The sequence below is a fragment of the Paroedura picta genome, chromosome 11 (genome assembly GCF_049243985.1).
Source record: "Paroedura picta isolate Pp20150507F chromosome 11, Ppicta_v3.0, whole genome shotgun sequence".
Lineage (NCBI taxonomy): Eukaryota > Metazoa > Chordata > Lepidosauria > Squamata > Gekkonidae > Paroedura > Paroedura picta.
Genome location: NC_135379.1, coordinates 1,751,962 through 1,777,331, shown reverse-complemented (window position 1 = coordinate 1,777,331; position 25,370 = coordinate 1,751,962). Strand labels below are relative to the sequence as shown.

Below are 25,370 nucleotides of genomic sequence, written 5' to 3'. Positions count from 1 at the left end.
CTTGACTCTGCAGAAGTGGAATATTCATCATCTGCCCTGCCTCGGAGCTGCCAAACTGGATGAGCCAGCTGGTTCATGAGCCACGCCGGGTTGGAGAAGAGGCCAGGCAGGCCGCCCTCCTGGGAGCAGGGCCCTCGTGGGGGCCCAAGGGAGGGGGTGTCTGGAGGGCCCCCGGCCGCCTTTCCCCCTCCATCCCTGCCGGGACACGCTGGGGCAGGCAGCTCTGCCTCTGAGCGGGACGGAAGCTTTTCTTCCTCGTTGCGCACCCTGAATCCGGGCCCTGCCGCGGGCGTCCCGAGAGCTGAGCGGCGGGGTGTGTAGCACTCCGGTTCGGCAACTCTCCGGCAGTCCCACAGGTGCAATTGGGGCCGGGCCACGCAGGGATGTCTGAGCATGCCTCCCTGACAGCTGCGCACAAGCCCTCCCCGTCTCCTTGGCGGAAGAGATGAATGGAGCTGGTGCCGGCCCTCTGTGTCCGGACAGGCTGCCACGAGAGAATGGCCCCTGGCCACCTGAACATAGCGCAGGCCGTAAGTGTGTGTGTGGGGGGGGGGGGAGGCAGCGGGAAAGGTCTGCTGGAGGCCTCACTGGGGGATGCGACAGGAGAGGGTTGGAAGGCAGCTAGGCTTGGTCTCCGTGCTGGCTTCAGACCGTGACACCCGCCTCTCCCGTTAAAGGCCATGCTTAGTGGCTGGGCTGAATCAGGTCATTCCTGGGTTTTATGGTTGCCAGCCTCCAGGTTAGTGCCTGGAGATCTCCTGGAATTAAAACTGAACTCCAGCTGAGAGAGATCCATTCCCCTGGCTGCTTCAGAGGGTGCACTCTGGGTGGGGGGGGGGGATATTGGGCCCTCCCCAGACTTCACCCTCAAATCTCCCAGCAGTTCCTGGAAAGACAGATCTTAACTGCTGGTTCGTGGCCTGCCGTGGCCTGGATTTGAGCCAGTTGCACAGTGTAATCCCCCCACACACCCCGAGCCAGCCAGCTTCTGGATAACAAAAAGGGTCCCACAGATTTGGTGCTTCAGGGTGAGGCCCTCTGGGGACAGATTCTCAAGTTATACGGGCTCCTTTGATGAGCAGAGGGAAGGGGGTGGGAAGAGTGTCAGATCCAGGAGGCCCCGAGTTCAAATCCTTACACAGCCATGAAGCTGGTCATTTATTGCTTGCACCAAGCCTACTAACGGGATTTCATGTGTGATTTTCTTATTATATAACCTGCTGCGAGACGCCATTGCTGATAGCAGCAGGCAATAAATCGAATAATGATGATAATCAATGACCCGCCCATCCAGAGTGGAGGCCGGGCTGCTGCGGCATCGGAGGCTTGTTGTGGGTGTCGTGCCCAATGGAAGAGCCCCGTGGCCCGCTTGATAAAATGTTCAGCAACTGGGCAACGCATGAGAAAGCAACTCCTGGTCTGGGTATATACACTGACTTCTGAATGTCTGAATGTGCTGACCACCGGCAAAGGCCTTCTAGGCCGAAGGCCTCTGGTCTTGTTGGCCATTGGATATATTCCTCCGTTTGTTGGTCTTGAAGGTGCCGCTGGACTCAATCTTTGTTCTACTACAGCTTATGTTAGTTCATTTGGATGTTCTATGGGGGCTTTTCTCAACCTTTTGAGATATTTTTCAGGCTTCAAGGAACCCCAGAAGTAGAGAGAGGCCCCTTCAGAGAAGTGGGCACAGAAGTGAAATGTGGGAGCCAGCCCTTCCTTCCTTCCTTCCTTCCTTCCTTCCTTCCTTCCTTCCTTCCTTCCTTCCTTCCTTCCTTCCTTCCTTTTCATTCCACTTCCAATCTCCTTCCTTCCTTCCTTCCTTCCTTCCTTCCTTCCTTCCTTCCTTCCTTCCTTCCTTCCTTCCTTCCTTCCTTCCTTCCTTCCTTCCCTTAGCCCTGAGTCCTATTCTTCCTTCCTTACTCCCTCCCTCCCTCCCTCCCTTCACTGTTTTTCCATTGTGGAGAAAGAGATTAGGCCTGTAGAGCAGAAGGTCCCAGGTTCCATCCCCGGCATCTCCATCTGACAGCACCAGGCAGAAGGTGATGTCAAAGACCTTCCTCCACCTGAGGCCCCAGGGAGCCTCTGCCAGCCTGAGTAGACAACAGCAACACTGATGGGCTCATAGAACAGAGTTCGAGTCCAGCTGTGGTGTGCATTCCACACTTCCTCTGGGCCCCTTGAAGACCAGCAAAATTTTATTCTGGGCATAAGGCTTTTGGGCAGTTGTGCAGACCTGTTGCTTAAATCGGGCAAAATAGCAGGGCCCAAATGAGAATGTAGTGCAGCTCACCAACCTACTTCCCATCCGTCACAGGAATATGAGCATTGTGCTTTCCAGGGAGATGTGGCGGAGTTCTCTGTATGCTCCCCAGCTGCGACAGAGTGGATTGAAAGTTTAGGTATTTGCATTTATGAGGATTGCTCAATCTGTCTGCATAACTGTTGTACCTCCTTGGCTACACGTTTGATATTATTGTGTCTTCCTGTGGGTGACTTTGCCGTACGATAAATAATAATCTTTGCACTGGTGACGCGTTCAGGTCCCGGCCCTTCCTGTAAAGTGGGAGGTCTGTGGAGGTGGCGGCAGAAATCCCCGTCCTTGTAGCAAACAGGGCCATCCACAATCATGGGTGCTAGATAACTTATATTGCTCACTCTGACTTTGGAAATTCCTGCTTTGGGGGCAAAGCCTTAGGAAGGGACCTCGGCAGGCTGGATGTCCACCTTGCAGAGCAGCCATTTCCTCCCAGGGGAACTGATCGCCTTCATCCGGAGGTCAGTTGTAAATCCAGGACATCTCCAGCCACCACCTGGAGGTTGGCATCACTGTGGACCACTTCCTGTCCGGGTGTATGAGAATATGCTCACGTGAGGAAACGGAGCAAGGCTGGCGAGTGTGGACCCTTCTCAGTGGTTGTTTCTCGCAGTTAGAAATCTGCCTCTGCAGTTCCTCTGGTTGTCATTCGAACACAGAACCCGCACATTTGGTTTGTGGAATCTGCCTCCTCTCCCTTTGGGCGCTTCTTACCCCACATCAACGCCATTCGCAAATGATTCATCCCAGTCGTGTGGTCAGAGACTGATGAAAATGACGGCAGAAAGGTGGAAGGACCAGTTCATGAGGTTTCAGAAAGGTCGGAAAACTTCAACAGCCAGATGGTTCATATGGTTGTGTGCTTCGGCCAGGGGAATCAGCCCGGCCCTCTCCCCACACCTTTTACACTCTCAGGTGCATCGCTTCAGGTGGGCGGCCCTGTTGGGCTGAAGCAGCAGAGGGAACTTTGAGTCCAGAAGAGGAAGAAGAGTTGGTTCTTATATACCGCTTTTCTCTACCCAAAGGAGGCTCAAAGAGGCTTCCAGTCTCCTTCCCTTTCCTCTCCCCACAACAGACACCCTGTGAGGTGGGTGAGGCTGAGAGAGCCCTGATATGACTGAAGAAGAAAGAGTTAATTCTTATATGCCGCTTTTCTCTACGCAAAGGAGTCTCCAAGCGGTTTCCGGTCGCCTTCCCTTTCCTCTCCCCATAACAGACACCCTGTGAGGGAGGGGAGGCTGAGAGAGCCCTGAGATCACTGAAGAAGAATTAGCTGGTTCTTATATGCTGCTTTTCTCTACCCAAAGGAGGCTCAAAGCGGCTTCCAATCACCTTCCCTTTCCAGCGGCACCTTTAAGAACAATAGTTTCGTCCTTGGACATGTGGATTTTATTCAAAGTTTTATTCTGGGTGTATAAAAACACATGGGGCATATAACTAAACCACTGTAAAAGTCTATTAAATTGTGTCATTAACTGCCAATAATTGAATGGGGCTGCCTTCCCCTTGTCCCCCCCTCCCCACACAAGCACCAGCGATCCACTTGGCTGGCAGTGTGGTCCAGGTTCAGTCCCTGGCAGCATCTCCTGTTAAAAGGACCAGGCAGGAGGGGATGGGCAAGACCTCCCCCTGGGACCCTGGAGAGCGGCTGCCACTTGAGTGGGACAATATGGACGTGGATGGGCCGAGGGGCCGGTTCAGTAGAAGGCAGCTCTGTGTGTCCTTGTGTTCCTCTGGAAGAAGACCCTGGGGTGACAGTCACAAGGGGGGAGGAATGGCCGGCTTTTATTCAGCGTCCCCTGGGGGCCTGCCTCGACCACTCACCCAGAAGCCTTTCTCAGAGGTGTAGCTCAGCTACTGAAAGCAGAAACCTGTTCTGGGTGGTGGTGGCTGTCTGGTTAGGGCTGGAGCAGCAGAGGAAGTGGTGAGCAGGGTGTTTTCGTTTGAGACCCAGCCGTCCTCTCAAATCCTGGTTTGCTGCAGGAGACGACTTTCCCTTCTTCTTCTTCTTCTTCTTCTTCTTCTTCTGGGTCCCCGAGAAGAACACCCCTCCCCTCCCAGCCTCAGCACCAGATATCGGAACTTCTTCAGTAGGGGCAAAGCGGCTTCTCCACTGCTTTCCGTGGCTCTCTCTGGACTTTGTGGGTTGCGCTTCATACCTTGGCAATCTAGTGGTTCAGGGAGAGGCCACCCCACAAGGGTGGGGCTGTGGCTCAATGGTAGAGCATCGGTTTGGTATGCAGAAGGCTCCAAGTTCAATCCTCACCGTCTCCAGTTTAAAAGCACGAGATGATGGGAAGGCCCTCCACCTGGGACCCTGGAGAGCTGCAGCAGGAGAAGGCCTCAGCCCCCTGCCCTGTGGCTGGCCCTGTGGAGGAACTGGAGGGACCCTCCCTGGCCTGACCCAGCAGGGCTCTTCTGAGGGTCTTCTCAGGGGAAGGCCTCGGCCTCTCTGCCCTGTGGCTGGCCCTGCAGAGGAACTGGCTGGCCCCTGGGTGAGACGGGAGGCTGGACTGGAGGGGCCCTCCCTGGCCTGACCCAGCAGGGCTCTTCTGAGGGTCTTCTCAGGGGAAGGCCTCAGCCTCCCTGCCCTGTGGCTGGCCCTGCAGAGGAACTGGCTGGCCCCTGGGTGAGACGGGAGGCTGGACTGGAGGGACCCTCCCTGGCCTGACCCAGCAGGGCTCTTCTGAGGGTCTTCTCAGGGGAAGGCCTCGGCCTCTCTGCCCTGTGGCTGGCCCTGCAGAGGAACTGGCTGGCCCCTGGGTGAGACGGGAGGCTGGACTGGAGGGACCCTCCCTGGTCTGACCCAGCAGGGCTCTTCTGAGGGTCTTCTCAGGGGAAGGCCTCGGCCTCTCTGGCCTGTGGCTGGCCCTGCAGAGGAACTGGCTGGCCCCTGGGTGAGACGGGAGGCTGGACTGGAGGGACCCTCCCTGGCCTGACCCAGCAGGGCTCTTCTGAGGGTCTTCTCAGGGGAAGGCCTCGGCCTCCCTGCCCTGGGGCTGGCCCTGCAGAGGAACTGGCTGGCCCCTGGGTGAGACGGGAGGCTGGACTGGAGGGACCCTCCCTGGTCTGACCCAGCAGGGCTCTTCTGAGGGTCTTCTCAGGGGAAGGCCTCGGCCTCCCTGCCCTGGGGCTGGCCCTGCAGAGGAACTGGCTGGCCCCTGGGTGAGACGGGAGGCTGGACTGGAGGGACCCTCCCTGGTCTGACCCAGCAGGGCTCTTCTGAGGGTCTTCTCAGGGGAAGGCCTCGGCCTCTCTGCCCTGTGGCTGGCCCTGCAGAGGAACTGGCTGGCCCCTGGGTGAGACGGGAGGCTGGACTGGAGGGACCCTCCCTGGCCTGACCCAGCAGGGCTCTTCTGAGGGTCTTCTCAGGGGAAGGCCTCGGCCTCTCTGCCCTGTGGCTGGCCCTGCAGAGGGACTGGCTGGCCCCTGGGTGAGACGGGAGGCTGGACTGGAGGGCCCCTCCCTGGCCTGACCCAGCAGGGCTCTTCTGAGGGTCTTCTCAGGGGAAGGCCTCGGCCTCTCTGCCCTGTGGCTGGCCCTGCAGAGGAACTGGCTGGCCCCTGAGTGAGACAGGAGGCTGGACTGGTGGGACCCTCCCTGGCCTACCCAGCAGGGCTCTTCTGAGGGTCTTCTCAGGGGAATGCCTCGGCCTCTCTGCCCTGTGGCTGGCCCTGCAGAGGAACTGGCTGGCCCCTGGGTGAGAAGGGAGGCTGGACTGGAGGGACCCTCCCTGGCCTGACCCAGCAGGGCTCTTCTGAGGGTCTTCTCAGGGGAAGGCCTCGGCCTCTCTGCCCTGTGGCTGGCCCTGCAGAGGAACTGGCTGGCCCCTGGGTGAGAAGGGAGGCTGGACTGGAGGGACCCTCCCTGGCCTGACCCAGCAGGGCTCTTCTGAGGGTCTTCTCAGGGGAAGGCCTCGGCCTCTCTGCCCTGTGGCTGGCCCTGCAGAGGAACTGGCTGGCCCCTGAGTGAGAAGGGAGGCTGGACTGGAGGGACCCTCCCTGGCCTGACCCAGCAGGGCTCTTCTGAGGGTCTTCTCAGGGGAAGGCCTCGGCCTCTCTGCCCTGTGGCTGGCCCTGCAGAGGAACTGGCTGGCCCCTGGGTGAGAAGGGAGGCTGGACTGGAGGGACCCTCCCTGGCCTGACCCAGCAGGGCTCTTCTGAGGGTCTTCTCAGGGGAAGGCCTCGGCCTCTCTGCCCTGTGGCTGGCCCTGCAGAGGAACTGGCTGGCCCCTGGGTGAGAAGGGAGGCTGGACTGGAGGGACCCTCCCTGGCCTGACCCAGCAGGGCTCTTCTGAGGGTCTTCTCAGGGGAATGCCTCGGCCTCTCTGCCCTGTGGCTGGCCCTGCAGAGGAACTGGCTGGCCCCTGGGTGAGAAGGGAGGCTGGACTGGAGGGACCCTCCCTGGCCTGACCCAGCAGGGCTCTTCTGAGGGTCTTCTCAGGGGAAGGCCTCGGCCTCTCTGCCCTGTGGCTGGCCCTGCAGAGGAACTGGCTGGCCCCTGAGTGAGACAGGAGGCTGGACTGGTGGGACCCTCCCTGGCCTACCCAGCAGGGCTCTTCTGAGGGTCTTCTCAGGGGAATGCCTCGGCCTCTCTGCCCTGTGGCTGGCCCTGCAGAGGAACTGGCTGGCCCCTGGGTGAGAAGGGAGGCTGGACTGGAGGGACCCTCCCTGGCCTGACCCAGCAGGGCTCTTCTGAGGGTCTTCTCAGGGGAAGGCCTCGGCCTCTCTGCCCTGTGGCTGGCCCTGCAGAGGAACTGGCTGGCCCCTGAGTGAGACGGGATGCTGGACTGGTGGGACCCTCCCTGGCCTACCCAGCAGGGCTCTTCTGAGGGTCTTCTCAGGGGAATGCCTCGGCCTCTCTGCTCTGTGGCTGGCCCCTGGGTGAGACGGGAGGCTGGACTGGAGGGACCCTCCCTGGCCTGACCCAGCAGGGCTCTTCTGAGGGTCTTCTCAGGGGAAGGCCTCGGCCTCTCTGCCCTGTGGCTGGCCCTGCAGAGGAACTGGCTGGCCCCTGGGTGAGACGGGAGGCTGGACTGGAGGGACCCCCCCAGCAGGGCTCTTCTGAGGGTCTCATCAGGGGAAGGCCTCGGCCTCTCTGCCCTGTGGCTGGCCCTGCAGAGGACCTGGCTGGCCCCTGGGTGAGACGGGAGGCTGGACTGGAGGGACCCTCCCTGGCCTGACCCAGCAGGGCTCTTCTGAGGGTCTTCTCAGGGGAAGGCCTCGGCCTCTCTGCCCTGTGGCTGGCCCTGCAGAGGACCTGGCTGGCCCCTGGGTGAGACGGGAGGCTGGACTGGAGGGACCCTCCCTGGCCTGACCCAGCAGGGCTCTTCTGAGGGTCTTCTCAGGGGAAGGCCTCGGCCTGTCTGCCCTGTGGCTGGCCCTGCAGAGGACCTGGCTGGCCCCTGGGTGAGACGGGAGGCTGGACTGGAGGGACCCTCCCTGGCCTGACCCAGCAGGGCTCTTCTGAGGGTCTTCTCAGGGGAAGGCCTCAGCCTTTCTGCCCTGTAGTTGGCCCTCAATGGGAACTGGTTGGCCCCTGTGTGAGGTGAGATGCTGGACGAGAAGGACCGTCCCTGGTCTGATCCCGCAGGGCTCTTCTTAGGCCCTTGTGAGGCCAACATCAAAGATGCAAGAGGGATAGATGTTGCTTTTGCAAATGTGCTAAAGCCAGGCCTGGGGGCTGCATCTAAGCTTGGCACCGCCAGGTTGGGAAAGTCCTGGACATATGGAGGGGTGCAGCCCACGGAGGGCAGGGGTTGAGCCGGGAGGGGGACCTCAGCAGGGACCAACCCCCTCAAGACCACCCCCCAGAGCAGCCCTTTTCAGCCCTTTTCCCCGGGCTTCTCTGTAGTCCGAAGAGCCTCTTTAAGGCAGGGATAGGGAAATGGCTCTGGGGGAGATTCTTGTCGTTTTGTGCAAGGACCTGGCCTGCCCCACCCCTTGGCTACAGAGCCAGATCTGCTTGCCCAATTTCAGTGGGGGGGGGGGGGAAGGCAACTGAAAAGAAATTGCAACATGCCCAGTGAGGAGTTGCATTCTCCCAGACAGCCTCCGCAAGATTATCTTCTCCTTTTGCATCTCAAAGTTGCTTTTCCTGGGCTCCTCCCTGTCCCCGTTTATTCCCTGCAGAAAAAAATACTCAGCATTGCACCTTGATAAATCTCTCTTTCCTAAAAGTTCTACCTTGCAAAGGTGTTTATCTTTTTGAAATGGGAGATGGGCTGATCAACGTCAGATCAGTCTAGGATAGTCTCAAAGGCAGTGGAGAAATGAAACCTCCATGTGCAGAGGCAGTAAGTAAGCCTTTGTCCCTTGGAGGTGAGAGGCCAGATTCCGTGCCAAGGTGGCCCAAATCTCATGCCAAGAAAAGCCCAAGCGTAAAAATTGTATCATCTGGGCCCAGTTTGATGTTTGCTTGTGTTGTGGAATGTCGTTTTGACTATTTAGGTGTGCATGAAATATGCCGGGGGGGGGGGGGAGAAGGAGGAGAGGAGCTGTCTTTTTGTCTCTAAGTGGCTTACAATTGCCTCCTCTTCCTCTCCCCACCACAGATAACACAGAGCTCTGGGAGAACTGACTGGCTGCGTGAGGAGGAACGGGGAATCAAACCCAGCCACACCTTGAGTTTGTGTGTCTGCATGGATCTATGATTCTTTTCTATGATTCTGCGCAATGACAAAGCTGGGGAGGGAAGCAGACGCCCTTCCACATTGGCAAAGCCTGGGAGGGCCATGGAAGGCGGGAATGAGACAACCTCTCTCTTTGGCAGACGATTTGTGGAATATTTCATCCCAATCCCTAGGGGTTAGGGTTAGGGGTGAGTGCCAAAGGATTGCCCCCGCCCCATTGTGCATCACTCTGGCTACGGCCTGCCAGTTACAGATCTGCAAAACAGGCACACCTGCAACCCCGCTTAAATCTTTTTTTTTCCCACCCTAATCTCAGATTCTTGAGTGTTTGGTGTTTCCTAACGTGGAAGGGAAAGCCCTCTGTGCATGGTCAGAGGTTGCTGCATTATATGGCATGTCCTAGGACCGGTCAGGTCACAGTGCGAAAGGCGGCCAAGTGTGTTTGTCCAAATTGCCACTCCTGTCCCACGCCGGCCGTGTCCGGTGTGCCTCTGTCCTCTGGGGCCGGGCCCCTTGTGAGCACAGCCGTGGGTTGCTCGGTGGTGTTGGGTGAGGAGGTTGTCGTGGCCGCGAGGCGCTCGTTGAGACAGTGTGATCTTGTGGTGTTTCTCTTGCAGCGCGAAAGGAAGTGTTGTCGGTTGTAGTGACTTAGCATTTCCTGGCTCTCCTTTTTACACAAGAAGCCCCGTCCTTTAAAAGTCACTTTCTGGTTTTGGCCGCTTTCTCCGGGTTCCTGCATCCCCCCCCCTTCCCCACCTCTCCTGCAGGGGGGGGGCTCTCTTCCTTTTCCTCGGGGCAGACTGTATGGACCCCCCACCTCTCTAGGGCTCTCCGTGTCCCTCCTGGCCATGGAGGCTCCGGGCCGCTGGTCAGAGGCCCTCGCCCAGGCCTGCCAGGTAAATATCCTCCTCGGGGGTCCTTTTTTTGGGTCGTCCTTGTCTGTGCAGCTCTGCGCCTAGTTTGCTTGCGGGGGGACACATCTCTGTGTGGGTTCCGTGCATCGAGGCGCTGCGAGGAAAGGAGCAGGCTGCCGAAAACGGAAACTCCTTTCTCTGTGTCTCGAGGCTGTAGCGAAATGTTTATCTTTGCTTTGTTGCTGCAAGAATGATGCTTGTCCCTCCTTTGCCCCACGGAGGGGGGCAGGGGGTCAGGTTGTTTTGCTGGAGGCTAAGGAAGGAAATCTGCCATTCTTACAGGTGGTGTTTGAGCCGGCTGCAGAGAACCCCTTGACCCCCCCGGCTGGCAAAATTACAGACTCCTTCGGCAGCTTGGTTCACGGGGGCCAAACTGAGGCATGGCTGCTCTTATTGGGGGGTTGGGAGCAGGTGGATTTTGCAGTGTGTGGTTTGGCAGGGCCTGGGGATCTCCCAAGAATTGCAGCTGGAGAGCCAGCGTGGTGCAGTGGCTGAGACTGGCAGCCTCTCATTTGGAGAACCGGGTCCGATTCCCCCCACTCCTTCTCCACATGGGGCCAGCTGGGTGACCTTGGGCCAGTCACAGTTCTCTCAGAGCTCTCTCCGCCTCACCTACCTCACAGGGTGTCTGTTGTGGGGGAAAAAAAGGAAAGGAGTTTGTAAACCACTTTGGGTCTCCTTCAGGTAGTAAAAAGTGGGGTACAAAGCCTCTAGAGATCCGTTTCCCTTGAGAAAATGGCCACGGCAGAGGGTGGAGTCTGTGGCATTGTACTCCACTGAGGTCCCTTCCAGCTCCAAACCCCGCCCCCCTAGGCTCCACCCCCAAATCTCCCGGAATCCTTCAGTCAGACCCTGGCTCTAGTTAGAAACCTACCTGGCTCTTTTCTACGTTTGGGCAAATGTTGCTAAAATCCATTCGTTCCAAACCAGAGCACTGACCCAAATTTTTCTGGCCCGTCTGTGTGTCTAGATCAGGGGTAGTCAAACTGCGGCCCTCCAGATGTCCATGGACTACAATTCCCAGGAGCCCCTGCCAGCATTCGCTGGCAGGGGCTCCTGGGAATTGTAGTCCATGGACATCTGGAGGGCCGCAGTTTGACTACCCCTGGTCTAGATAAATCTGCTCCTGCGGGAATCAGACCATCGGCATGTCTCACCACGGCCCCGTTGCCAGCATCCCTCCAGGGGCCTACATGGCAGGGTGGGGAAGGATTTGAACTCAGGTCTCCCCTCTGCCCCTCCTCCACTGGATGGAAGGCTCTCCTTCTCTGGGGGGGCGAACCTGAGACTTTCGGTGGGCAAAGCCAGTTCCCCGTCCCCGAGCTGCACTTCCTCTTTCCGATCCTTGCCAAGGGATGGGAAATGCGCCCGGCTGCCCAGCTCCGAGAATCAAGCCGTTGGGATGAGGGCAGTCCGGTTTGCGAGAGGGAAGGGCCAAGTTTGCCTGGGAAAAGCCTCACCCCATTTCTCAGCCTCCAGGAGCGAGCTGAGGAAGCCGAAGGGCACGAGCTGCGGCCAGGGGAGAAAGGCGGAAAGCGAGATGGCACAGGAAGAAAATGCCCACGGCAAAGCGGGGAGGAGACCGTGCAGGGCACTCCAAGAGATGGGGTTGCCAGCCTCCAGGCGGGACCTGGAGATCTCCCGCTGTGACAATGGCTCTCTGGCCAATCGAGATCAGTTCCCCTGGCGAATGTGGCTGCTTGGGAGAGAGACCAGGGTGGCAGTCTCACCTGCCGAGACCCTCCCCTTCCCAAAGCCCTCCCTCCGCAGGCTCCGCCCCCAACCTCTCCAGGTATTTCCGGATCCGACAACCCTACCAAGGAAACCGAGGCGGGCAAAGTATTGACGGCAGCGGAGGGGGAACTTGGAGGTAGAACAGGGGCTCGTCCCCCTGTGGCAGGAAGGGGAGTGAGGCCGGTTAGGTCTAAGGCCCGTGCGTGGAATGCGTCCTCTTAGGCTTTGTTTAACGAGGACCACAGTACATCATTTTGGGTCGCATCCCATGCCATCATGAGTCGTGGTGGGCCCGTGGCATTCACCGCCGCGGGAACTGGTGGAGTCTGCAAGCCTAGAGCAGGGATCCTCAACCTGTGGTCCTCCAGATGTTCATGGACTACAATTCCCATGAGCCCCTGCCAGCAAATGCTGGCAGTGGCTCATGGGAATTGTAGTCCATGAACGTCTGGAGGACCTCAGTGACTACCTCTGGCCTAGAGCACAGCAGGAGGGCGGGAGAAATATTTGGAGCGGAGAGCCGTCGGTGACTATGAGCCACAATGTACCGGCAGAGCCCTGAATCTGGGGGAGCGATGCGCAGTCTTCTTGGTGGGCCAGAGTGGGAGAGCTGCTGGTGGACCTCCGGACGGCCCCTGGAGTTTGGCCCCTGTGGGACACAGCCTGGGTGGCTCTTGGCCTGGTCCAGCACGGCTTCCCTGATGGCCTTCTGTCTGGGGAGGGCCGCTCTGCCCTCTTAGTGCTTACGGGGGCCACATCAGTCGCATCATCTGAATGGAAGAGTTATGACTTTGGCTCAGCCGATTCTGGCAGCTCTCGGGTCCGGTGAAGCCGAGCTTCCTTGTCCAGGCTTGGCCTTGGAGGTCCCAAATTCTTACTCAAGGCCAGTTAAGCATTTCTGAAAGAGAGAGCTCTGTGCCCACCCCCCTTGAATGCCAGCTGCTCAAGTTGACTCAGATTCTGGCCAGCCGAGATGGGAAGAGGCAGCCGATAAAACGGACATGTTTACAGACCGGTGGCTGAATTCCCGGGCTGCCCCCCGCACTTTCTTCCTAACGAGGGGAGTCTGAGGAAAGGAGCCGTCTTCTTGCATTTTGGCTGTCAGTAGAGGAGGAGGAGTCCCAGGGGCCAGGCCCGTCTCCGCGTGTTTGCCAACAGAGATTGGCACCAGGTCGTAACTTCTGATTTCTGAAGAAAGAACGACTTGCCCAGAAAGAAACCTCAAGGTCACCCGGGTCCATCACAACGCTCTGGAGCAGAGACCAGCAGTCAGGACTGGTTTTCTCACACGGACCACCCCTGGCTTAAATGGCGGCACCTTAAAGCCCAACAAGATTTACAGAAGGCAAGCTTTGCAGAGCCCAAACATCAGATGAACGGGGGATAAGCTTTCGAATCTGAACTCCCTTCCTCAGATGGCCAAAGGATTAGTTTTCCGGGGTCCCCGCTTCCTTCGACTGATTAAGGGAGGATAAGCTTTCAAGGCCAAATTCCCACCGTCAGATTTCTCAGGCGGAAAGTTCTCAAGAGCCCAAGCTCTGTCGGCGGAGGGCACTTTGGCTCTCAAAGGTTTTGTCTCCTGAAAAGCTGGCTGGTTCCTGAACTGAACGGCCAGACTCTAATGCAGCAGGCCTAGATGGGTGCAGACCACGTGGGGCAGGCCCGGCTTCAGAGTCCGTCTCTTTGGAAGCCAACGTTGTTGCTAAGTATCCCTTCCTGGTATTATGATATTTGTACCTGACACATCTCAATAAGTTTTTTTCAAAGTTTGCAGTTGCGTTGCAGGTGGCTGTAAGCGGAGGGAAGGGGGCACGGCAGAGGCCAGTCTCCTGGCAGCTTCAGTACTTGGGTGGGAGACCACCAAGGACGGCTCTGCAGAGGAAGGCCAGGGCCAGCCACCTCTGCTGCTCCCTTGCCCCTGGCTGGGGTCACCGTCCATCAGTGGCAATGTGGCATCACTTTGCACACACATACGCCCACATTGATGTAACCCTGGGGGGTTCAGTTTGAAATCTGAAAATCTATTTCACCCGTACTGTTTGGGGAATGGGAGGGCTGAAACAGACCTTCTCAGAACGATTGCCGTCCACAAGGATTACCCAGTATTGTGCGCCAAACTACTGACGTCCCCCAGTGTCCCCCCGTTTCTGCCCTTACCAGCAGCCCTTCCTTGGGGGGCACTGAAGCACAGACCAGCAGTCATCAAGGATACCCAGAGTCCCCACCCCTGCGTGCAAAGCTCCTTTCGACAGGCAGCGGCCTCTTGTCTGCGTTGACGGGTCTCCCACAAGGTGGAGAAGGATTCAGCAGAGTCATACCTGGAGCGTGATTCATTCCGGAGGCGCGCCAGAGTTTTGGGCTTGGCATTCTGTCCTTGGTGGTTGGGGTTAAAGAGCTCGGAGTGCCGTTCCACTACCTTCCTCTATTGTTTCAGCTGAATCACGGGAGACGGCTCATCATCCCTTTCGCCCCCTTCTTTCCTTATCCCACTCAGGGATGGGTGTGCTGCAGTTGCAAAAGGAGGGCAGAAAGTGCAGGGAAGAGTTGACGATCTTCACGCAGAATTAAAACCCACAGTCTGGGTGCAATTTCACAGGGGGCACCTTCTTCAGAGTTCTCTGTGGCTTCCGGATGGGGATTCAGAGGTTTGCGCAGGGCATACCTGGCCCTGGTTGTTTCTCCGGAGCAGGAGTGGCGTCTGGGCCCTGCGGTTCTTGTTCAGCATTCCTCAAAGGGATCCCTAGAGCCAAGATGCATCAGTGGGTCAGCCAAAAAATAGGAAAGAAGGGAAGACAAGGAGCCCAACCTGAACGACAGGTGAGAACCAAAGAGGTTGAGGGATGCAAATGTATCAAAATACATATTAAATGAACAGTTTATTAAACTGAGCTGAAGATAATTAGGTCACAGGTGTATCAGTGAAGTCCAAGAAGTCCAAGGCGAGGGTTTATTGTACTTACTGTTTCACTGATACGTGTGTGACCTACAGGGGAAAGAAGTGTTCCCTTTTAATAAATTGGTGGTTTAATACATTTTTATACTTTTGCACCCCTCAACCTCTTTGGTTCTCACCTGGTGTTCAGGTTGGGTTCCCCCCCTTTTCTGTTTAGTATATTTTCCTCACCTCATTGGACTCGCGGGAACCTGGACAGGGGATGGGGATGACCACTGGAGGGTGGGAAATACCTGTAAATTGGGGGAATAGAGTCTGCCGAGGGGGGAGTTTGGGGAGGGGGGAGTCCTCAGTGTTCTACAAAGCCATACAGTCCACCTTTCCAAGTGGCCGTTTTCTCCTGGGGATCTCTGATCTCTGTCGCCTGGACATGAGTGATCACCCCAGGAGATCTTCTGCCACCAGCTGGCAACCCTAACGGGACCACGAGCCACCTTCTGTAAAATATGCAAGCAAACTACGCAGCTGTTGCGAGTTTCCCTATGCCTGAGGGAAGCTATGCTGCACATCGAAGCCCTCTCACTTCCCTGCTAGAATTGGACTCACCTGTGAGCATCCGGTAGCTGCCCTTGATGGAATCAGACTGTTGATCCATCCAGATCCTCTCCTCTGACTGCCAGGCCAGAAGAGTCTGTTCCTGAACTGCCGTCCTTTAACAGGAGAGGCCGGGGTTGAACCGGGGACCTTCAGCACGCAAACCAGGTTCTGTCCCGCTGAGCCGCAGTCAAGCCAGCCGCGATGGTTCAGAAACGGCCAGCTTAAGCAGGATACTCTCAGCAAGGCGGCTTTGGCCAATATGGAACCCAGATTCAGGGGTGTGGCCGTGTTGGGCTGAAGCAGCAGGAGAAAGTCGGAGTCGAGGGGCACCTGGAAGACGAACAACGTTAAATGCTGGGGATATAAGGTTTTGTGTGTAGGCACGCTTCCTCAGAGGTTGAAGTGTTGCATGTGCACAAAAGCTTATACCCTGCATACAGCTTTGCCGGACCTAAAGGTGCCCCCCGCAAACAGTCCCTGGCCCACTGGGCGTCCCTACAGATGTTCCTGACAGAGCTGTCCAGGCCGGCAAGACGGAGCTCTTCCGCCGGGCATTTGGTTGAGGCGGGGGGGGGGGGGAATGACCGGAGTTTCGATCAGGGGTCTCACCCTAGCCGAGCATCCCGGAAATATGCCGATACCCAGATTCGAATAACGTTCTGGCTGGACTTGGTAGAGTTGGGTTGAGTAGAGTTGGACTGCTTTCTGGCATCTTGTGGGATATTCTATGCACCGTATTGCTCTTTTAGTGGGGCTTTTACGGGATATTGTTTATGGTTTTAATTGTTAGCTGTCTCGAGGCGACAAAAGTCTTGCGAGGCGGGATACAAATCCAAGCACAGACAGACAGAAGTGCTGCTTCCTAGAAGAGCCTCCTGCTCATCCTGCTTCAGGATTCCCCCATCCGGTAGTGATCTTTCCCAAGCCGGGTTTGGTGCTTTGCCTCGGCACAGACTGGGCCCATGAGCTTTTGCTCCCCGCAGGAGGCTTCGCAGGCCGTTTTCCTTCTCTCGGTCCCTGCGGCCACCCCACCCCTCCAGGGCCCTGTGAAAACATCAGGTGGGGACCTGAGCTGTCCCCAGGATGGCACAACACGGTGGTAGTCTGTGGCAAGGAGGCCCTCGGTCCCAGCTTTCACTTTAAGCGACTAGCGAGTTCAATAAAAGGGGGAGTCGCGGTACTTTATTTAGGTCACACAGAGAACAGCCCACCCATCTGTGATTGGCTCCCTGTGAGTCCCCAGGATTAAACGGACTCGACCATGCAAGCGATCCCATAGCAGCACGGATCCTGCATTATGACCAATCACATTTAATCGCAGTTCCTGCTCTTCAGGGCATACACAACAGTTTTTTTTAAAGGTTAAATTGTGGAGGTCAAACTCTAGCCCTTATGGTTGTGGAGTTATAATGGGACAGATGTAGCCTGCACATTTCTCCTTATAACTATGAAACACCCAAGGACTCAAAGGCTGGGACCCGTGTATTATTACAGCAGACTATCATACATTGCAAGATCGTCACAATTCCTGATTTCTTTAAAAAGCCCTCTGATGGACGGGGGGGGGGGGGGCTATTGAAGGTGCCCTCTACTGGATCAGACTCTGGGTCCTTCAAGGTCGGTATCGTCTATTCACTTTGGCAGCAGCTCTTCAGGGTCTCACGCTGCGGTCCCTCTCAGCCGCTACTTCCTGGTGGCGTTTTTAAACTGGAGGCGCTGGGGATTGAACCTGGGACCTTTTGCATGCCACGTAGAGGCTCCACCACGGAGCCACGGGCGAGGAAGGGGCTGAGGAAGCAGATGCGTGCCTCTTCCATTGCTCCTCTGCATTTGTCGCCATCTGCTTTTGCATCGCCCTTGAGAGCCCCATAGAATCGTCTCTGTGGGGAAGCCCCACACATGCACCCACTCCGGTGCTTTTTATTGAGCGTGTAGCGGGATGACGGAGCACCCTCGGCCCGCCTCGTGTTCGGAACGTCTCTGCCAGATATCTGCCAGCCTCATTCGCGGAGAGGCAGGATAGAAATGCCACAAATAATGGATCTAGGCTGAGCTCCAGGAGTCCCTTCTCTGCTCGCAGGAAGCCGGTTACGAGAGGTTTTTCCCTCCCACGTCCGTCCTTTCCCCCGTAGCACCTTGGATCCCCCTCCCAAGAATCCCCTGGCCTTGAGGAGCTGTTTTCTGGAGTCGGGGAGACGGTGGGAAGGGAAAGCCGGAGAATGCCTAGCGGGAATGTGGCACGTGATGCGTGGCCTCACTCTTCCTGAGGAGGTTCCTAGAGGGAACGGTCGCAGCCCCCCGAGGAAGCTTATTAACCTTGATAGCTTTGCCCCCTGTGGCTCCAACCCATCGCTTGCCCTGTCCGTGCTGAGCTGTGTCCATAATGGCCGCCCATCTCACCCGTCTTCTCGTTCCTCCCTTTCCCAGAAAGACTTGGCGTACCTGCAGCAATGGCTGGAGACCTTTGTCGCAAATTTCGAGAAGATCATCGCTGTGAATTCGCTGGATCCAAGAAGGTAAACCTGGCCTGGGCGGACAGTGGGGTGCCTGGGGGAGCTGAAGTCCAGCCCCGACTGGGTGTGTGTGTGTGTGTCCCCGAAGCAGCCCCCTTGTCCCTGTGGTTATGTTTTTTTAATGCCTCTGAGGAAGCGTGCACGCACACAAAAGCTCATACCTTGAGTTAAGCTTTCTTGGTCTGCAGGGGGTCCCTGGCCTCAGACTTTGTCCTGCTGCTTCAGGCCTACAGGGTTGCCCGCTAGAAACATGGTTCCTATTTAAAGATATCTTGTTTCGAACCCCGTCCTGTCCCTTCCCTGTCCCTGGCCTTCCCAGTCCTGAGTGTGCTTTGGCTAGAATCTGCACTCCGAAGGGTCGGTGCTTCTCTGTGGATTTGTAGCAGGAGCTTTTCCAGGCTCCTGCCTCCAGCGGCCATGCCAAGCAGAGACCTCAGCTGGCAAGGGGGGCTGTGGCACTTCTGCAGTTGCCTCTCTCACGTGAACCTTCCACGTTCAGTCTCATTCCTGCTCCCTCCCGGTCAGAATTACATGCTCTGGCATGCGATGGTTTGGGAGGGATGTGGGCCCGTGTGGCACCAGTGGTCCAAGGAGCCAAAGGCAGAGGCAGTGTATGGCAGCATCTGTTCTGGAGAACCGGGTTCGATTTCCCACTCTTCCTCCACATGCAGCCATCTGGGTGACCTTGGACAGGTCACAGATCTCTGGGAGCTGTTCTCACAGAGCAGTTCTCCCAGAGCTCTCTCAGCCCCACCTACCTCACAGGGTGTCTGTTGAGGGGAGAGGAAGGGAAAGGTGTTTGTAAGCCGCTTAGAGACTCCTTCAGGGAGTAAAAAGTGGGGTATAAAAAGCCAACTCTTTTTCTTCTCCTTCAAGGAGGGAATAAGTGGCCTGGAATTCACAACCTGCCCAGTCCATCAACTATCTCTGGGGAACTGACCTGGCATCCCCCTCCGTCCAAGTAACCCTTGCTGGCCCTCCTTCTTGTACTGATTGTGTTTTCATGCAATTATTTTATCATCCCAGCTGTATTTTTAATTGCTTAAATGTCTGAAGGTCATTTTAACGTAGAAAGGCGGGATGAAAAAGCATTCAGAAAGTGAATTAAAAAATAGATTCCGGTGGGTCCCTGTGCTGGGCTGGAGCAGCAGAACCCAGTCTGAGTCCAGCTGGGCACCTGGAAGGCCAACCAGTTTTAATTCTGGGCATTGGCTCACATGTGCCGGCATGCTTCTTCAAGTACATCAATTCAGGTGGGTAGCCATGTTAAGAATTCTGCTTGCCGAGAGGTGAGAATTGCTCGGGGTGAACAGAGTTTGCCTACCACTTGTGGGTCCTGTGTGGAAGCAAGCTGCCTCCCCCCCAACTCCCCCCTCCCCCTTTAAGGGTGCTTGGCCTGCCATTGGCTCTGAAGCAACCTTGATTTCCCCACTGCCTTGTTGCCACACTGGTGGGCCTGACGCAAGAGACCATCTGCCTGTGGCCGGGCTTCCTGCCTCCCCAGTTCTGCCTGGGCCTAGGAGGCTTCTCCGGCACAGCTCGAGGGCTTGCTTTACACTAGGCCCTCTCCAGGCATTTCCTTGGTTCAAACCCAAAAAGACACATGGCGTCTGGTTTTCTGTTGCCGTTCTTTCGAGTCCTCCCTTCTCTCTGGGCCTCAAGGTGGACTACAGCAGAGTGAGCGAAGACGTTCTGGATGTCGAACCGACCAGAGGTCTAAAAACAGAACGGAAGGGAGGCATCCGTGTTAGCAGGACACATCAAAGGAGGCGAAGCTGCACAACAGGGGTCAACCGACAACAAAGCACACACAGGAGTACACACCACAGCTCTCACTTATTTTGTGAAGCCTCTGTCACAAGGCAGCCTTAAGTCCTCTTGAATCTTTTCAGTTTGGCCTTGTTTGCTGGGTGAGCAGGAGTCCTCCTGACTGCGCCAGGCAGGCCATCCCGAAAGGCCATCTCTGTGTTGATTCTGCCCATTAAGAACGTAAGAGGAGCCTTGTTGGATCAGGCCAGTGGCCCCTCCTGTCCAACACTCTGTGCCACACAGGGGCCAAAACCCAGGGGGCATCTGGAGGTCCTCCAGCAGGGCCAGAATTCTGAAGTCCTTGGGCCAGTCCCAGCTCGACCAGTGGCTACTAGCCATGGTGACTCAATGGAACCTCCATGTTCAGAGGCAATCTGCCTCTGAATCCCAGTTCTAGGAGCAGGAAAGACTTCGGCCTCTATGAAGAAGAAGAAGAAGAGTTGGTTCTTATATGCCGCTTTTCCCTACCCGAAGGAGGCTCAAAGCGGCTTACAGTCGCCTTCCCATTCCTCTCCCCACAACAGACACCCTGTGGGGTGGGTGAGGCTGAGAGAGCCCTGATATCACTGCCCGGTCAGAACAGTTTTATCAGTTCTGTGGGGAGCCCAAGGTCACCCAGCGGCTGCATGTGGGGGAGTGCAGAATCCAACCCGGCTTGCCAGATTAGAAGTCCGCACTCCTAACCACTACACCAAACTGGCTCTCTGTTGCCCTGTTGGTGGCCCTCCAGAGAAATTATCTGAGTCAGGATGCTGACCTCGCTGGACCACCCGTCTAATCCAGCAGGGCTCTTCTTATGTTCACAATAGAAAAGCACAGAGACGTCATGGGTCTTAGATACTTCTGACTGTCGCTAAACTCTCTAGATGTAAAATCAAATGGAGGATGAAGAGACCGATAAACAACAGGAAACCACAGAGGTATAGCTGATGTGATTAACATTGGCATGGGGTGGGGCAGGCAAAATCTTAGCACCTATGGTGAACGAGAAACCAGAGGTTAAGGACCTGTGCTAAACATCCTGATGAATGTTAATTCAGCAATTTCCCTTTGCACTCTCCCTTTGAAGTCCTTTTGTGGGAAAACAGTGGCTAGAACTGAAGATCAAAAGGCTCACCTGCTGACCTTGATTGTATTTCTTTTCTTTACATCGTTTGGAGTCTGGCTTTTCTCACTTGGGCCTCAAGGCGGAGGATGCAGAGTGAGGCAAAAGCAAACAGGATGGGGCACCGAAGACATAATGAAATAGGGTTAGGGTTGGAGAACCAACCGGAAGTTTAAAAAACCAAACTGAAACAGAGCATAAGTTATTAACATGATGATGATAATATAATAATAATATTTGAGCAGCAGCCTTCTGGGCGGAGCTGGTCCGGCCTCTGTTTCCGGTCCACGGGCCAATCAGGAGGCGCACAGCAAGCTTTTCCACAATGTGGAAAATGCTGACCATCTTTACTGATGACTCATGTAAGCAAGTTATTTCTTACATACAGAGGTAATGTTGACATAGAAAATCTGAAACTAGATTTCACTACTGTTCCATGTAGTGTTCTGAAATGTTTTCTGTAAACTGCCCAGAGCCGTAGGGAAGGGCGGTATAAAAATCTGAATAAATAAATAAATAGAAAGACGGACTGCTGATGAGGGCTGGCTGCCGATCCTGGACCAATGTTTTTTAAAACAGATTTCCTTGAGTCTGCGGGGCCAAGTTGCCCTGAGGCTCCCTGGGGAGCTTCTCCCTCAAGCTCCTCGAGATGTGTGCCGTGCTCTCCGCCTGACCCTCCTTTCTCGCAGGCCGGAAGACTCCGTCTCCGAGATCCCACTGCTGCCCCGCGACGTCCTCCAGATGCTGGCCCAGCAGTTGACGCACAGCGTGGCCCAGTTCTCCCGCGGTGAGGGGTCCGAGGCCGGACTCAGCCAGGCCCTGCTGCTCCTCAAGTTCTTCATCATCATTTGCAGGTAAAGAATCGCCCGCTTGCCTTTACGGAGCACAGCCCAGGGCCCGGACTCACCGCTCGGGGCGAAGTTGCCGTTTTGCGTGATTCTTACTTGCCTTGTTTTCAGGAAAAAACCCAAAAGGGGAAACTGAGTCAGCATTTCCTTCAAGCATTTTTTGATGTGGCGAGAATGACCTTTTTGACATCTCGGGGAAACGTTGTCTACGGTGGTTTGGTTGCTGTTGGATGTCCCGTCTGCTTCTTATAGGTTCTTGCCAACCTCCAGGTGGCACCAGGCGATCTCCAGGAGACAGGGATCAGTTCCCCTGGAGAAAGTGGCTTCTTTTGGAGGTGGAATTCTTTTGTGCTGCAGCCTGCTGAGGTCCATCCCTCCTCCCAAACGCCACCCTCTCCAGCACTGGAAGCCACTCTCCTCCCCACGTTCCACTCCCAAATCTCCAGAAATTTCCCAGCCAAGAGATGGCAACCGTAACCAGTGGCCCTGCTCAGAGGCCCTCCACAGAAGAAAAGCCCTGCTGGATGAGACCAGTGAAGGTCCATCTTGTCCCACACAGGGGCCAGCCAGTTCTTCTGGAAGGCTGATGACAGGGTATGGAGACCGAGGCCTTCCCCTGATAAGAACATCAGAAGAACCCAGCTGGATTAAACCAGTGGCAATCCAGCCCTCTGTCTCACACAGTGGCCAACCTGTTCCTCTGGAGGGTCAACAGTGGGGCAGAGAGGCCAAGGCCTTCCCCTGATATGAGCATCACAAGAGCCCTGCTGGGTCAGGCCAATGAGGATCCATCTAGACCAGCCTCCCATCTCACACAGTGTCCAACCAGCTCCACTTCAGGGCCAAAAACAGGACATAGAGTCCAAAGCCTTCCGCTGATAGGAAGAGCCTTGCTGGGCCAGACCAGTAAGAGTCCATCTCACACACTGGCCAGCCAGTTCCTCTGAAGGACCAACAACAGTGCAGAAAGGCAGAGGCCTTCCCCTGATGTTGCCTCCTGGCCTCTGGAGTTTCCCTTTAGTAGCTCCTATATCCTCCATGAATCTGCCGAATCCCCGGAGAAAGCCCTCTGTGTCTGCTTCCATCACGGCATCCTCTGGCAGTGGCCACATTTTGATCACCTCCACATAGAGTAGCCTTTCCTTTTTCCCATCCTAAACCTACTGCCCACCAGCTTTGTCAGATGCCTTCGAGTTCTAATCTTTTGGGAGAAGGAGAACATTTTCTCTTTGGCAACTCTCTTCCCCCCGATACATAATTTTACAAGCCTCTGTCACATTGCCCCCGGAGTGGACCTGTTTTGTAGGGGATGGCATCCAGGCGCTTGGCCAGGTCTTTCGGCCCAGTTGCCTTCCTCTTGCTGGCGTCAGGTGGCAAATTTGATTCCGTTTCTCGCCCACGTTTGTGATAAGAGTAGGGTAGGTGGCTGATTCTGTGGTGTTATCTTTTCCTCTTTTCTCTTCCTGCTGCTGTTTGGCTGTTACTGTGTTTTTCCCCCTTCTAAGGAGGTTTTCTTCCATCTTATATCTGCTTTAAGGGACTGGCTCGATTCATCAAACAATTTGCACACCACTTCCAGCACCTTCACGTTGAGTGATACATTTTTAAATGAACATCAGGTCTCCCTTTGTGGTTTTACGTGCCATGGACCGGAGGCAGAGATGCCAGGCTCCAGGTGAGGCCTGGAGATCCCTTGGCTTTATAGCTCCTCTCCAGGCTGCAGAGATCCGTTCCGCTGGAGAAACCTGCGGAGGGTGCCAGACCAAAAAGGAGGACAGGGAGAAAGTGAAAGTATCCAAAAACAAAGGCGCCTGTGTGTCAAGAGTAAGGACTCTGCGAACAAATCTACTGTGAAATAAAACATTCTACCCATGTTGTATTTCTTGGTTCCAAATCACTCTGGTAAACCATTGCTCATGAGTAGAAATATTTACAGAAATCTTTGCATAATGTAACACAGATACAACTAGACAGGGTTCCGGTATTTAACGCCTTTGTCCAATTGGCAGTAGCCAAAGCTAAAATAAAATAAAGTAAATAAAAGTTACATTCATCATAAACTGTCTAGCGGTATTTTTGTCACGTTATGTCAAAATTTCTGTAAATATTTCTGTCTATGATTACTGCTCTACCAGAGTGTTTTGGAACCAAGAAATACACTGTGTATATTGTGTTTTATTCCACAGTAGACTTGTTCACGACGTCACTACTGTTGACACACAGCCCTGTTTGCATTTGAGGGTGGAGTTTGTGGCATTGCACCTCGCTGAGGTCCCCACGGCCCCCTCCCCAAATCCCCGGGAGTTTCCCAGTCTGGAACTCCCTCCACCCCCCACCCCCCACCCTCCACCAGCAGCCAGATAAGGGCCGATCAAAGTTTTGCTTCAAACAGCAATGTGGAAACTGGTTTGATAAACCAAGTTTTCTTCCAGAGTGGGGCATTCGGACAGCTGTTTGGCACAAATCTTCCTCTGATTTGAATGTTATCTTCCCCATTAATCTTTCGCTCGCTCTGCTTCAGCCTTCCAATCTCTATGGAGACCAAGAGGCCGAGATTAGGCAGTTGGAACGGGAAACCGACCCTGGCAGCTCCCTGGCATTCTGAACCACGAGCAGATCCCACCCCACCCCAGCCCACCCCACGGGCACATGTGGGCCCCGATTGCTACATCGACGGGGGCTTGGCATGCACAACGGCTGCAGGAAATTGGAAATCAGCGTAGGACAATTTCTGTGCAGGGCAGCTGTCCGGGGGTGCGGTCAACACCACTGAGGATCTACTGTGGGGCACATGTACTCATGTGGGGAGGACTACAAACCCTCGGTCGGGAAATTACTGGAAATTTGACGGGAGCTGACACAGAGTCAAAAGAAATTGGGTGAAGCGCAACCTGTCTGTCCCTCTACTAAAACATGTCCTGGGTGATGTTGTCTGTCTGGAGCTCAGCTGGGATTCTGGGAGGTCTCCAAGAGTCAGCGGGAGGTTGGCACCCCTGCGTGAAACCCTATTTCTTCCCTTGGGCTTCCTTTCCCTCCTCAGCGCTCTGCCTCCTCTCTCCCCCACGCCCCCTCCCCATTTCACCACAGCTTAAATACGAGGGTTATTCTTGGCTTGCCGGCACAACGTTCACACTCTTTTTCCTGTGAAGCCCGCGGCCTGTAGGCGAGAGATAAGCCCCTGCTGATGATTGCTTTGCCATCCCAGTTCTGGAAAGGGAGGGTGGGGAGGCCCAAAAAATCTGGGGGAGTTGCCTTTGTTGAAACAGCTCTCGGGATGCCAGCCTCGGGTTCAGAAGTACCTGGAGATTTGTGGGGCGGGGCTGAAGGGAGGGGAGGGACCTCGCCAGCGTATGATGCCAGCCAGCCCCCCTCCCAAAGCAGCCGTTTTCTGCCGCAGAAGTCGAATAAACGTGTTAAAGAAATAAATAAGCAGGAAGGAAGGAAGGATTTGTGCAGCCTGGAGGTTAGTGGCAGTAGAAAAGAGCAGGCCAGAAAAAGATCAAGGCTGGAAGAAGATCGAGCAAGATGGCAAATTGTGAGGCCAAAACGGCCATACGTGGGCCGTTTTAATCAATCCAATGGCAGGATTTGGGGGGCTTGCAATTAAGTTCCCTGCACCCATTCGGACAGCGAAAGCTGGCAGGGGCTCATGGGAATTGTAGTCCATGGACATCTGGAGGGCCGCAGTTTGACTACCCCTGCAGTAAACCGACCCACGAGTGTAGTCTCACGGCTCTGTGGCCAGGGTGACGCTTTCCCACAATGCTTTTGACTGTTTCTTTTCTGCTCTAAGAAGCACAGTTTGCTCTGTTTTCTCCTGGGAAGGATAAAGAGCAGACTCTTTCCGATAGGAGGGCAGGTGTCTTTCGGCTTGGCAAACCCCCTCCGATCGTCTCTCGCCTGGCAGCTCTATTAAACCCATGCCAGGTGATGGATAGGGAAATAGTCCTCGTGAAAGCACCTCCCCTGTCCCAAATTGGGGTAGTCTTCAGGGTGTCCCTGTCCCGGGCTC

The 25,370-nt window shown here is 55.6% G+C and overlaps 1 protein-coding gene across 7 annotated transcripts in view; it reads left to right on the top strand.

The window, feature by feature from the left end:
• NBEAL2 (neurobeachin like 2) overlaps positions 1-25,370 on the top strand; it is a 94,731-nt gene that overhangs the window by 16,130 nt on the left and 53,231 nt on the right. For 5 of the 7 annotated variants that reach the window (XM_077304699.1, XM_077304695.1, XM_077304697.1 and 2 more), the window contains exons 1-3: positions 422-530; positions 17,511-17,599; positions 21,200-21,364. In XM_077304699.1, the coding sequence (XP_077160814.1) occupies positions 450-530; positions 17,511-17,599; positions 21,200-21,364 (335 nt within the window). In that variant the 5' untranslated portion in view covers positions 422-449. Of the gene's footprint in view, positions 1-421; positions 531-9,687; positions 9,842-17,510; positions 17,600-21,199; positions 21,365-25,370 lie in introns of those variants that run through there. The other 2 variants (XM_077304696.1, XM_077304694.1) reach the window with 2 other exon arrangements.